General features: G+C 34.6%; 1 protein-coding gene across 1 annotated transcript in view; it reads left to right on the top strand.

Annotated features, from left to right (window-relative positions):
* LOC149797335 (uncharacterized) overlaps window positions 1-15707 on the top strand; it is a 51950-nt gene that overhangs the window by 163 nt on the left and 36080 nt on the right. Inside the window, exons 1-3 of the mRNA XM_089962059.1 lie at window positions 1-189; window positions 1628-1711; window positions 9798-9941. The exon at window positions 1-189 is cut by the window's left edge and continues 163 nt beyond it. Of these exons, the coding sequence (XP_089818185.1) occupies window positions 1-189; window positions 1628-1711; window positions 9798-9941 (417 nt within the window). The remainder of the gene's footprint in view (window positions 190-1627; window positions 1712-9797; window positions 9942-15707) is intronic.

The following is a 15707-nucleotide window of genomic DNA, read 5'->3' as shown; positions in this document are numbered from 1 at the left end:
ATGTATACAATTGTACAAGCGGCAATTTAACCATCAATAACCGATCCATGTGGTGCGAACAGCAAAAGAATAGTAGTTTTATTTACTTCAGAACGAAATTCATCGGAGAAATTCAACGAAACGCTAACGATATACAGCTCATATATGCTGAACATAACAGACCTGCGATGGTGTGGATTAATTTAAAAGGTAATATCAAACACTTGCACTTCATGGAATTGAAGGACGAATGTTCTTAATCACATAGCTGCAAGTTATGTAATATCATAAACTCGCTGAATATTTTTCTTTTAATATGACATCATTATGATAAAAGAGTAACAAGTGACGTCATTATGTCACACAAGGCAAAGACACAATGTTCCATCCAAATATATTTAAAACAACAATTTCATTATGATGTATTTCGGTTTTATTGAGCATATTATTAATGTTATCTTTTCTGAGGGGCGGAGAGTTTGGGTTGGGTGATAAATATAAACACAGATTTATGCCCTTATAAACTAAATTGAAGAGACATTTCGGTGTGTTCAATATTGTGTTCTTCAAGGCTCTGAGGACACAGCAGCTGTATGGCTTATTTACTAAATTTAATTGAGATGATTACTTATGTAAGATCCTTTATGTATAATGTCTGAGACAATCCCATAATAAGAACCATTGGCCTTCCTAAGTAAAACATGGGTACAAAATATGTGGGGCATCCCATATGGCTAACTAATCATTCTGTTCGATGCATTAAACTTCTTTTTTTACCATAAATCTACTATTTCATGATATCATTTTAAATTGCATATCGCTATAGGTGTCAAGCTTTATACTGCATAATTACATATAGTCTAGTTACAAGAACTTGCATGGTGATACATTTCCGAATCTATCTGCCTTCATTGATGTGTTCCATATTTATGAAGAAATGCGTTCAGTCTTGAGCCTCATTTCATCTAAAATCCTTTCGCAATACCACATATACGCACTGTAAAATTGCGGTTTTGTCAATTTATTAATTCAAACCGTTAAAATCGACTTATAATTTTATATATGATCGAAAATGTATATATTTTGTTTCTTTGTACCGAATGTCAAATAAATTGTGATCAAGCGAATTAAATATTTATTACTGACAATACAAAGTATCATTTTGCGTTTTGTTAAGTACCACCACTAAAACCGGGCCCCGAGTGGCCGAGTGGTCTAAAGCGCTCACCGTTACGGATCACTGCCATCTCACCTCTGTCTGCGTGGGTTCGAGTCCAAGGCTCGGCTAGCGTGGGTACGTGGGAAAGCCTGCCAGTAGCTTCTCGTGGGTCGATGGTTCTTCCCTGGGTTTTTCAGGGTTCTTCCTCCACCATTAATACTGGCCGCCATGTATAGCCTATATCGTGCTGAAAAATGGCGTTAAACACTACAACAACAACCACTAAAACCCAGGGGTTCTTTTTTTTTCATCTTGTGTACATTTGTGGCATACTATTGCTCATTATTTCCATTGGAAGATTCACAAAATCATGCAAAGTTACTATCACAACTTAATTGTTTCTGGGAGCAATGTGACTTTAAATATCATATTAAATAAAGTGACGAAAGATGATTATATTGTCTTAATCATTGTTGATTTTATTTCTAGGCTCAAACAGCACTTTTATGATAACCTGCACGAATGATTCCTCTATGACTACTACGATTCCGAGTGAAACTGATACAACACATGGTGAGCTTTTTATTTCCTTTATCGATTTTGGCATATTGAGTAAAGGTACGGTTAAACCGGTCTAAACGGATATTGGATTTATCAGGTATTTTGCTCCTGTCGAATATATTTTTAAAGTAATACTTTCTCACCTATATATTCATAGATTTGTTCCCGTTTGCATTAGACAAACGCCTATTTTATTTCAACAAAATACATCATCTGACATCAATCGTTGCTATTTAATACACATAGAGGACAGAGTAAACGATCCCTAAATAATACCGTAATGACATGGTTATTTTCCTTCTTGGCATGATTTATTTATACATGTAAATACATTTTTTCAGTGACTTCTACGTGACTTTTCATTCGTAGATTAATATGACAATATCAAATATTTGAATTCATTATTATTATGTAAAACGCACTTGTAACAGTTTATATTTTTCATCCGTTATTGCTAAATTCTTAACACAATTCTTCGTTATCTATCATTTTCATAAGCATTTAATAGTCAAACACCTTGTTATAACCCCAAAATTGTGTCTATACCGTGTATGACCATACAGCTTCTTTCTAATTATATACTTGTTTGCTTTTAAATACTTAATCTGGCGTTCTATGCAGCTGATCAATCCGTATTTCCGTATCACACAAGAAGATTGGAACTACTTAAATTTCTTTCTTTTACGTCCGCGCGTAGAAAAGTTTAAACACATTGAATCGAGCTTGTATCGATCTAAAAGCAAAACATATTAATCAAGCGTAAAATAGTGGTCATGTAAACAAAACAAAAACAAAAACCCACAAAAAGCAAAATAAAATAAAAACAAAAACAATCTGCGGAATAGTTGATAATGTGGCAATATACTGAATTTATCTGTAAGACAAAGAAAGCAAAAACTCTTTAAAAGCTTGAGAGAACATTGTAATGTGTCGATATACAAACGCTGATCACAGTATGCCATAAGTTTCATAGGGAACCACTGAACGCTGTTAGACATTCTTTGAGACTTTCACATGATTCTCTTGTACACTACACCAGGCTACAAGATAAAAGGGGAAATAACTTTACCAAAAGCTGTAGGAACACGGAGATATGTCGATATGCGCAGTTTTAGATAATGACCATAACAATTCCGAGTTTCTTCACGATCCACTGAAAATTCTGATATTAGATGCTTTAACAAACTTGATCATAGAATGCATTCAATTGAGGTAATAAACGGCAAAGCTCTTATAAAATTGCGGGAACAAAGTGATTTGTTATGCTTCCGGCAATGGCCATAACATTTATTAAACTTTTACGGCAGTCTATCAAACTCGGCGGGTCTAGTTGCGTTCAGAAGTTTCTATATCGGAGGTATAGTTTCCTATACATTTTCGCCTCTAGGGATGTGAAACCTAATAAATTTAATTGTAATCGTTATTGACGCATCAGGTCTTCCAGAAACATTGTGTTGTATACATTATTTACAATTGTACAAATCGGAAACAGAACCTTATGCACCTGTTATGTATATTATTTAATCCACGTTGTATGCTTAATTTTTATCCATGATTGTATGTTGTACTTATGATGGTCACTTGTAACCACAGTATTTAAAAGGCATTTGAGTTAAAGGCCAGTCTTATTTACAATTTGGCTTGGTTTTCCCATTCGATTGGTTACATCCTGTGATGATATACGTAAGATCATTTTACAATTTCACTTTCATATCGTAGATTAATAAAACAAATTGTTGGAGTTAGTAAACTTGCTGGGTTTGCTTCTTTCTTTTACATAGTTTAAGACCATAGAGTCTTAACTAAGGTTGGACTCTCCGTTTGATTATAATGTTACAGAATAACGTCAATAGGGAGGCCATTTGGAAAGTAATTTTGTTTTCCGTTAAAAAAACGTTTATAATGACAGGGTGAAACACAAACTTATTTAAAGGAGACCAGAAACAAAAAATTTCCTTTTATGTATGTAATTCTCTACAAATTTTAATTGGACTGTGATGTTTATAAATTAAATATCGGAGGCGGGTAGTGATTATATTGCGCAAACGATACAGCGATTCCGTAAATTGCCGAGTTTTTCCGAGCTTTGATGAGACGATAGATCACGTGGTCCCGTGACGCAATACTAACCAGTCCTCAAGTATAAACATATACATGGCAAGCGAGACATACAGGAGGAGACCAAATTTGGGTTGCTCATTCAAAAGTTTAATATGCTTCCGAGTTATGCTCATAACTATGTCTGTTGATTTGTGTGTTAACAATGTGTTTAAGACCTGACATCAGAATAATACAACAGTAAGAAGGTGCTCATATTTCATATTTTGGAATTTAAAAAATGCAATGTAATTTTTAAATAAATACTTATACATCGTGTGCTGTGCAAAAATGTGATAAGGATTAAATGATGGTGCCCAATGTAAAAATTAAAAGTTTACCACAATGCAATAAATTCATTTAAGAAGGATGAGGTTCAATCGTATAATATGTAAATGACATATTCATTACCTACCACCAACACACACACACACACACACACACACACACACACACACATCACCGAAAGTATGATATCTTGAAAATATACATCCAACACTGAAACGCTGAGAGATAATACTGAATTATGGGCGAAGAGACTAAAACGAGACCGACTTGTGTGTGAAACAATATCCATTACCTTGGATGTGTAAAAGGCATTGAGAACGGTTTTCATCAAAAAAAACCACAAACAAATCTCCAAAGCAGATATCATAAATAATTAATTTAAAAATTAAGAAGCTTCCTTCTTATGATTCAATCACAGTGTATTTTACATGCAGGCTACAGTTTGCGTATTGACAAATCTGATAGTATATACATGTATGGTATAAATAGTTTATGTAGTGTACTGGTCAGTGCTGAAAGAAATTTTGTAGGCCCAGTCCCAGGGCTAGTGACTTAAATAAACTCACTAGCCCTGACTGAAATTCCACAAGCCCGGACAGTTCATACCTGTCAACTCTCAAGCCGGGAGAAAAACCTCCCGATTTTGTGGGTATTTCCACACCTACCTTATGATCTCGTACTATCTCCCGAGTTTTCGCAGATAACTCCCTATTATTACATTATGTCTGCCAATTTTCATTTCTCAGAAGAAAAAACAAAAACCCATACATAAATAGATGCCATTTTCTATTTTATCACTTGTGAATATTGTAGTGACGAAATAATAAATATCATATTTTTCTTCAGTAAATAGAATGCTAAGATTAAACATTATTCACGTAAATTTCAGATTTTTAAAAACACTACAACAGTATTGTAGTAATAAAAACATCAAAAAAATAAAATTGTCACCAATTATCTTAAATCCCATGAATGATCACTGTGAATGTTGCCTACTTTTCTCTGCAGACAAATTTAATCTCCATTTCCACCAAAGAAACTGGGTCAGTTAATGCCTGACACTCCTCTACCGTATATGTAAAGTTTAATTTGATTACCATGATTCAATGGAAAACAGGAATACAAGAACATATGCCACGCAGTATATGTGCCCTCAAAGAACTAATTCAGAATAAATATTTTATTCAGTAAACAGAAATTACACGCCTTAAGACTTAAACCTAAGGAAATAAGGTGGGATTTAAATGTGGGAAAAACAGATTTTAACTGTTAAAATGAAGTCCTGGGCATCGTAAGTTATAATAAAATAGGGCATCGTTTTTTGCCAATCAATGCTGATGTTTACATATACATATTGTCAGGACCGGCGCCAGACCCGGCCAGACTATCTGGCGCCCTAAGCAAGGTTAGATTCTGCCCCCCCCCCTCCGAAAATATCAATTTCAAGATTTATAAACAATATATTATTTTTTTTAAAAATGTGCCCCCCCCCCTTTTGAAATCAGCGCCCTAGGCGGCTGCCTAGTTTGCCTATATGGTAGCGCCGGCCCTGCATATTGTAGAACATGGTTTCTTTGATGTATGTCGGAAGGGCAGTCCTTTTCACAACATAAATGAATTGATGAGGATTAACTGTTAATTAGTCACACTGGCCTTATGCTTGTGTACTCAAGTCTAACCTTTAGCTATTATGCAGTTTAGCCACAGCTGACCAGAATTTGAAAAAAGGGTCCTGTACTGGGGGATAATAAGGCGTATCACAGGGAGAAATAGCGCGTCCCATGGGCGTTCCTACATTGGGGCAAAGGGTGGGGTGAATAGTAGCCTACCCCCAATTTATATTGTTAGCCAGTTAAATTGAAACTTTGAGTTTATAACTGACCTCTTTTCTTTTAGTCGCTGCTATTTAAACATCCCAAGGGATAGTTTTATATCAGTTCCAATCATTACAGATTACCGTTTATACATACTACGTATAACATGCATAGACTGAAATTTTTTTTTTAATTTTTAATTTTTGTTTAAGATTACTGAAAATTGTGTTTTCTCGAAACATGACCGTGTCAGGGGTTTAGAATCTTATTTTTAGCAAAGCTTCCATTTGATTAAAATCAGATCTCAATTTCACCTAGGACATAGATGATTTGATTTTGATTGTGCCGTGTTAAGGCATGTATGTCAACATCTTGAAAATACATTTACTCATTTCATCAGCGCGATAAAAGTTTCCTCAGGCAAACACTTTTTTTCCGACAAACCCGACGGACACCTAACTTTGATAACAGGATGGGCCCGAACTAAAATCAGAGGGGCCCTGGGTGTCGGGATATCACATTTTTAGCACTGCTGGTGTAGATAAAAGATCTGTGAATTGACTGTTGCATTTTGTGGTCACTTACTCGGCTTTCTGCCTATTTTCGTAACTCACACGTTTAACACTTTTCCGAGGATTTAAAATATCCAACAGTATGTCTGGAACAGCGACAACTTATAGTCTAGGCCTAGCATTTGCGTATCCTATAGGTGCCATTTTTTTCAGGATCCTTCTCGTAACATTCCTTTAGAAATGTAATGATCTTGTGTCTGGTGTTACTTTGAAATCGACTCGCTTGTAATAATGTATCCATACTTTATTTATACCTTTATCTTTGGAAAAAAAATGTTGTCCACAGGCTTTTCTTAATGTGCTATTACACACGTAAGCAACGCAAAAAAACACTGTCTTTTACTCTGGCAACTCCCAGTTGGAGTCGCTACTATGACGTCACACGCCGAAAGTAACGGAATAGGCGCGGAAATTTTGCATACTAATTAAATATTGGCATTACGGTCGCAGATGATACTTCAGAATCAGGTTTTCTTCTATAGTGCTTTTATTATTATTCTGTATTTCCATTGGTTTCTGGTCTCCTTTAAGGTAATATTGTTCATTTCGTACTGGCATGATCCAGTTAAGGTCATCTCTTGATTGATTCTAGTTTGGTTAAAAAAATAACATGTTTGATACGTCTCTAATCTGATATTCTTTCTAATTACTGATATGTTTACAACCTTGCACAATTCCGTTTTCTCCTTTGTAGTTCTCGAAACGTGAATACTAAGTCTGCATAATTGGAAATGCTTGCACTGGAATAACGTTCGCGTAATCTTTAAAAGTCCTCGTACGCAATGATAGTATTAAAATTTCTGATTAAAGTCTTACAATTTCTATATTTTCTACGACGACTTGAGAATCTCTTGAAACATGAGGTAAAGAAAAGCAATATAGTTTCCGAAAATATGCCTTATTTCACCAGTGGTGGCAGAACAGATTCAAGAGAAGAGAGAAGGAGCAGTTTGATAACCATCTTTGTATTTGTCATGATTCAGAATAAAAGTTTGCTACATGTTCGGTCCGAAAAAGATAAATATTATTTATTAAATGATTTTGAAAAAAATCCTAGTACAGGTTACAACAAAACGAATAAAAGCTAAAGGGATTATACATCATGTACCTATTCTTGCAACTCTACACGTTGCAGTTTTAACACTCATAGCACCCAATGCAATGACCGTGTTAACCTCTAAAGTACAGTTAAGACACTTGACTTGTATGCTATCGTATATTTGTTCCTTGCACTCTGTGATGTTGTGTCGCTCTAATAAAATCATTCTTAATTTTATCAACTTTCATCAACCTAAAATGAATTTCCTTTAGTGTGTCTCCAGCTTTGTCTGTAGATTGTAATATTGGATAAAATTGTTGACTTACGCCAAACGGTGGTACACGTGATTTGTTCTGTCCCATTTAAAAGTACGAAATAAATAACAAAGACTTAGCGCTAGTGCTTGTATAACCAGACGTTTTGCCATATTTAGCCCGCATTTTTGGGTTCATTTCGTACCTTTTGAGTTTCAGGATCAGTTCTAAGATCTGTGTGAATTTCACAAGAGGCAGAATTATCTTGCGTTTGTCTTTTAACATAGAAGTACAATAATGCCTAGGTCAACTAACACACAGTTGGTTTTACTCTGTAGTTATTTACTTATTAATTTAGGTTAGTAGTATTCATTGCGTTGTCAGATAAAATAACTTAAACTGGCTCAAAGAAAATTATGAACCAGCTTAAGGAATATATCTGTATCTATTCTACATGGTGAATCTATTGTACTCTTAAACGTCCTCTTCATAAACATGCTTTAATTCACTGTAAGAGCTATAATTAATGAAGCATTGCAAATAGTGATAATTATTTGGTTCATTTCGATTGCTATTTGTTCATGTTAAATTTATGATTTTTGTAAAATACTGTTATCTTACAAAATGTCTGTAAGTCGATTTAATTTATCTGTCTCAGTTTTTATTTGTTTAACGGTGTAATAAATATCATGATTAATTAACCATGTTTTGACAATATCAAACCCAAACAGCAATTGTACAGACACCTATCAAGTATATACATTTGATCTCACTTAGGATTTTCGGCACATACTTGCTCTTCCTTTTATTCTAGTCTTAGTCTTCGCATCCTTCCTTGAATTTCTGTTTAATGTTCTGCTTTGGCTTTTCTTCAATTATTGTTAACGTTTTCTAAAATGTTTTCCATGTTCAACTCTAAGATGAATTTTTTTTGTCGTGAAACAACGCGTTTGGGGGATTTATAAAAGTAGAATCGTTGTAATATTTTAATATACCAAAACCTTCTATTTATTTTGCAGCAAAACTAATAGCACATCCAAATTACGTGAAAATGATTTAAAGATAAAAATAATGTTATTCAATATCATCAATTAGCTAATTGCTTTTTCCTAAGAACTTGTTCGCTTGTTCATCGATAAAGTCGAAAGATAACAGTAAGTCAATGTAATGCTAAAAAGATGCATTGAAAATAAATTACACAAATATGTGAAACAAAAATGATATTTCAGATATGATAGACTTAAATATATGAATGAAGTGGAAGAAACAAAGCAAATAATATTTTAAACATGCGTGAGACAAAAGGTAAAACAAGAATGAATGTTTATTTTTGTATATAGGAAAATGTTTTTAAAAAACAATTCAGCATATTGACAGTTTGTTTGTTACAATAAGGGTTCAATTTCTATTTTTTCGCGCTTTTTTTCTAAATAGAGAGCCAAGCTGCAATGCCTGCATAGTAGGAAATTTGGATTTAGTTTTGTTGAATGAAAGTTTCATCAAACAATGCAGTGTAAGACAGTTAAATGAAAACAAATACATTTTCGGAGCTTTGAAAAGGATATTTGAAAATAATTGTGTACAAATAAAAATAAACAGGAATGATTTCAATAACTGAAAGTTACATCGTAGAAGTATATTTCATTCTCTACTTGAAAGGAAACATCATTGTAGGATTCTCTAAATAACAAAATTACCCTTTATCACACGGACACACAGACAGTAAATATTTTGTGTGATGTAACATGGAGAAAGTCGATTAAGATGAACACAAAAGGTAAGAAGAATAGTCATGTTCTTATAGTGTTCATAGACTACACCCATTTCTCGTTCATAACTTTCGTTTACATATGCAGGCATTTCCTTTCTGCTCTCTATATGTTTGCGTTTCCTTAATGTAAGAAATATATTACAATAAGATCGGTACGCGTAATAAATGTGTGTTTATTATAACACAGAACTCTATCGAGATTTATACAAATTTTCAGAGAGACCATTGAATTAAAAATTGATGATATTTTAAAATCCTTATAGGTCAGAGAACGACAACGATGACAACTTTGTTATCTCAAGTGCCAACTTTGCGAACATCAAAACCTTCCTCTTATACACCTGGCCTTACGTCTTGTGACCATATTACAGGCTCAACGTCAGTTATGTCCGGTGATGTGGCAAAAGGTAAGTTACTACGTGATACGGTGATAATTTGTGTTGGCTCTAATTTACTAATTGTGTTGAAATGATAACACACACACACACACACACACACACACATATATATATATATATATATATATATATATATATATATATATATATATATACATATGACAGGAATTGGCAGTGAAGCTAAATACAGCTGCTTGCAAAGCCAAAATTATTAGTAGCTGATGACAGCCGGTAACTGGCTTTGGCTTATCATTCGCAGTTTTATTTTTCACTGGGGTGGGGTGAAGGTGCTCAAAGTAGTTAATCTCCAAGACATATATGACTCATGGTTGGCTGTGTTGCCCATCCTGTTTGCTGGAACAATTTCCTTTGACCATTTACAATAAAGTCTACCCCTGCTGTCTTTCTTAAACCCTTGCAATATTTGTTACTCAATCCTGAATTCTCAATATGTCTCCAGCTTACATTTTGTCATAAGCCTCCTCTTTGCCGTCTTTCCAGGATAGTCTAAGCTCAGGCGTAATTAATGGATCAGGATCTTGATACACTTAGCATGTATGATCCAAGTCCTGTTTGGGCAGTCTTTTATCTACTACGAACTTTTTCTCCTGGTCTCCTTTGCAACACTCTATGTTTGCCTTATACTGTAACGATTGTTAAATGGATTATTCTCAACCTTTAAAATCTTTCTGAAGTCGTTTCAAATGAGAACATCAAAGAATATAGCTTATAATTAATTCGTTTTGCCTGTTGCACGTAAATGAAATTAGGACAATTTTTAACATACAACATGAGTTAACAAACTGACATGGGGGCAAACATTTAGTTTTGTTAGTTTTAAAGATTGACAAAAGCTGACTAAACCCTAAACATTTATATTCAGGTTTTTAATTTATCCATTTGTATGTAATTGTAAAGCAGAGGTTACTCACCCTCTCAGTATATTTGAACGGGAATTGGGAAAAAGATACAACTGCTGTACACAATAATTCACATTTGTCTATCCCCTTGGTGCAAACTCAAGTTTCCGGTTTGTACTTCAGTGTCACAACCTGCGAATAAGACCTGTCATAAAATGAATATTTAATTCTTAGTAATACGTTCTGGAAACCACACTCACTGTTTCTGTAGTTCTTACTGGGATGAACTCGGAGAAGTGGGTTCATTGTTTAACGTCAGGCTCGTTTCTTCTACTTCTCTCACAAATAATGGCTTATGATGATGAAATTCAAGAATCGAAATTTGGTCTATATCATTTGTACGGACTTTGCCTTCTTAGAATGTTGTTTGTATCATCCATGTTGTAGTCTTTTTTAAACACTCGTTGCAACTAGGGCAATATAAACATTGCTTTCAATGCTTCCCCATTAATATCTTCCAATTAATTTACAGGGTGTAACGTACCAGCACCTGTCTCATGACATGAAACAATTATATCGTTCAGTTTGGTGATTCAAACGTGTATTTTCTTTTCAGGATGTGAACACTATATCCTGTGTTTAACATTTATTTCTTTACTCTAGACTCCGACGTTGCAATAATCGATTCCATAACCACTTTCGTTAGAAGGGTCAATTCCTCTGGAGTACATCCCATACTGCAATGATACGACTGATTACAAATATTCACCAGACCTAGTTGCATGTCGATGTATTGGAGAGAAGTCTCATGGGCAAAATATTTCCGCATATGTTCAATCAGAGGTCTTGAAAAACGTTCGAGAATACTGGCTTTGAATTCAAGATTGTCAGCGGCTAAAAAATAAATGTATCGTTTTGATCCAATTCTTTTTGAAAGGCTTGTTTGAGAAATTAGGTGTTTTTGTCCACTGACCTTCTCGTTGGATTTTGACCAATTTGTTCGAGATAATTATTGAAGCTTGTAATAGCTTTGTGTGTCAAAGAAACCACCCAAGCCGATTTATAAAACAGAGCAATGATATAAAGCAAATAATTGCAACCTCGATTGAGCTAAGCTAGATCAGATACACCTGCTAAATCGGTTTGCCATTGATGGCCGATTCCTAATAATTTGGCATGACTTCTTGGAATGTTTCGTTGAATGGATTTGAGCAACGTGTACGTATATCGTTCATATAGTCACAGATTTACGTCTAATATGCGTAGACTGTTTGGGGTAGACATTTGAGTTTGTGTACTACTTGAATAGTTTAAGGCGTTGCAGTAATTTTCCATACCGTTGCAAATGTTTTTGATTCTAACAAATCTGTTTGATCCATCATCAATTGCAACTCATGCTGTAAGTGTGATATCTCAGTGAGATTAGGAATAAGGAGTAAGTGAGGTATTCCTTGTTCGTACCAACGGTGGAGTTCCGTCCATGCCTTGCATAGTACTACAGTTTACTTTCGTCCTTTCATCAGGTTCAGGTGTGCAGGTGTAATATCATGTTAGAAAGGTCTGTCCCGTTCATGCTCACCTCAGTGATTATCATAACTTACTTTCCAAGAAATCATCATTTATGAACAAACATGTTTTTTTTTTTTTTTTTTTTTTTTTTTGACTGACTGGAATTATCTTTTTCGCTATTTGGCGAAAAACATTACAATGTCGTCCTAATCGCATTTATCTGTCTTGGTCAAATAAACAGTTCCTAAGGCTCGTTCTGAATTTCTTGTTCTCATACAAGCATTGGCTCTGGTGATTACGAACAGGAATCACAATCTTTGGCTGAATGAGGAGGTAAACGAAATGGATTATCCATGTCATTCTTATAGTAATGTATAATGCAATAGCCACTCACTATAACACCACGCGATACGTTGTCGAACACAATTGAACAAACGTGTTTTGAATCTTTAATATTTTTGTCTTTCTGTAGCAAAATGTTTACGGTGAAACAAAGTTCATGTTTTATTTTTAAAATACACACGTCTTTGTTACATTCAGCGACTTCTTATGTCCAAATATGTTGACTCCAAGACTTTACCAATCACATACATCTTTCTAGTCGTAAATCGCGTATGTGTAGTCTAATACGTACACATTTCTTCTTAATTATGAGAGGAAGATAAAGTGTGACAATTACCTTCTTCACACAGGGTGAGATAAGTAGTATTAATCAGCAATCACACAATTTTTAACAGAATAATTCATTTGTGCGCAACGTCCGGTTGTCACGTCTTTTAAAGATCTACGACAGACAATCTGCCGGTAAACTATATTCAAGAAATTACTAACATACACACAAAAAGTAGTTCTCATTTTAAAGGAATCGTATCGTGTTGTGGAATCAGTTGTTTCAATGTACTTGGCAGTCCTCTAAACTTTGATTCGAATCATTGACTTTCTCCATAAGGTTAGGTGCAACACTAACTGTAGAACCCATGGCATGCGGAATATAAGAAGGTGTTTAGAAGTCTTTATACGTACTGGCACAAAAGATCTCTTTCCGATTATAACACATTGTTCGTCAGTCACCGTGAGCTTATCGCTGAAGGTACTTTAGCTTAAGATATGACTTGCTACAAGTTCGACACAGAGAAAAGTTCAATACTGAGAAACAAATATAGAGACTGTATAGGAAAATAATTGTGATCTGAGCCTTGGCAGGATTATATTCCAAAAAGTTTATATTGGTATAAAAAATGTATTATTAAAGATATACGCATATCAATGTGTTTACTACACCGTTGATTTCAGAAAAAGAATGAATAGCTACATGAGCCATATTGAACGTTCAGGATAAGCTGTATCTTCATAATTTCATTCGTGGAGCTTCTCGAAACAAACGAAACATTGTATTTGTTTTCCGTGATCAAAGTGGATAAATGTTGCTTTTGTTAAAGATTTGGGAGTATTTCATCTCAGATATTTAGACCATTACGTTTTGAACGTTTTGGATCATGCAACAAAACAAAAAAGCTAGCAAAGCCATGGGTTACCTGTACCCTAGTATGATCAATGATTCTTGATACGCTCAAGTTCTGGGTATCCACAGTGGTTTGTAAGCGCACTGATGGCATCAATAAATGGGCACACAGAGGACATCGCTTGCAATAGTAGAGCAAGAGTGTGCTGCATCACTCTTGTCGCTGGGCACATCACCAATTTCCTAGCAGGACACATCAGCGCATGCAACGGGATGGAACTTAAGAAAGTGGATCAATCCCATGGTTTTATGTCGAACTCATCGTTCTAAGAAGGAGCCAATGCTGAAAATGAACTTTCCGTCGTGTAAGTCTCTAATTATAATACTGAAGAGTGGTACGCGGACTGTATGGTGTTTTAATTTGGAAATCTCACTCGTTTCTCGCAGACGATCTGAAACACCTTTTTCAAAGAGATGACTAACAATACGAAAATCAGAACAATTCAGTCTTAATGAGCGTCGACCATTTTGACACGAAAGTTTTCATCCTGACCTGAGTTCACTTTTTGATAACAATTCAGAAGTTAATCTCTTCACTGTAATGATACGTTAATGTTAGTCTTATCATTTTACATTATGTAGAAAAATGTCCTTTCTTATATCGATACTGGTAGCCGTAATGTTTATGTATACTACTAGTAAAAATAGAAATAGTCTCTTCAGGATATTAATCCGTTCACACTCGTTGTAGAGTCACAGCTTTCAGATTTAAGGCGCTGATGTTAATCGACTCCTTCTATATCCCGAAATTTTCAGTTGCATACGAGTGCATGTGCCATGGGGAAATACACAACAGTTCAAACGCCAGAGTGAAATATTTTCGTTGCTGTTTGTTAATTGTTTGAAATAGTATTATCCATTTTGAAAACAACAGTTATTAAATAGCATTGACACCGTCGCAAACAAGGCCGATAATTCCATTTTTGTGTATGCGGTGTCATTATTGTCGCCGTTTCTATTTCTAAAGCGTGCTCTTCCCAAACATGCTGGGTATTATTCGGTCAGGTGAATGATTCTTGATCCGACAACATCTGATAGCGTAAATGAATTAACCCTTTTGTCAGATAAACGATTTTGCAAAACAAAATATGTTGACAGTTAGGCTTATATCGTAGATTGTTACTATGCTACATATATGGAAATATATTCTCTGTGCGACCGCATACAGCTGCAAGAATAGGATTATGGATTGCCACTATACTATGAAAACAGTATTGTTTTCTATGTAAAAAAATTTTTTTATATTTACTGTGGCAGAAATTGTGTTGGAAAATCAGAAAGTGAATAATTGGATTTTCAGAGAAAAATAATCTTGATATTTCACAGGAATAAACATTTCGTAGTTTCCATTTGCCGTCAATACTTTTTGAGGTTTGTGTAGTCGAGAGGTAAATATGGTCGCTATCCGTTAATGGCAACTGGAACTGAAACCCAGCTAAGCGCAACATATAATTGTCTTAATGTGGTATTTAACTTTGAATTGGCGAAAGAGAATTATGTTATTGCATATATTTTCTGTACGAATAACCACATAATATAGCAGAACATAAATAGTAACGGCTAACATCACGCGGGATCTAGCAAGAAACTCGCTACTTCAATCTGTTAAGCAGTACATCTTGCCAACTAATATGTTTGAGAATAAAGTTAAAAGAAAAATATCCCTTATTCACTAATACCAAGTAAATTCTCTCTCTATCTCTCTCTTTATATATATATATATATATATATATATATATATATATATATATATATATATATATATATATATATAAAGAATACAAATCATGTGGCAAATGACAAAAATTTCACGTGCATTGGATCCAGCAAGGGATCACGTGTGTGAGGGATTGATTAAGTTAATGCAATAAACTGATAACTAAC

This window comes from Sinohyriopsis cumingii, chromosome 6 (assembly GCF_028554795.1).
Source record: "Sinohyriopsis cumingii isolate HCF-2022 chromosome 6, ASM2855479v2, whole genome shotgun sequence".
Taxonomy (NCBI): Eukaryota; Metazoa; Mollusca; class Bivalvia; order Unionida; family Unionidae; genus Sinohyriopsis; species Sinohyriopsis cumingii.
The sequence above is the reverse complement of the archived record's forward strand: the minus strand, read 5'-3'. Positions and strand labels throughout refer to the sequence as shown.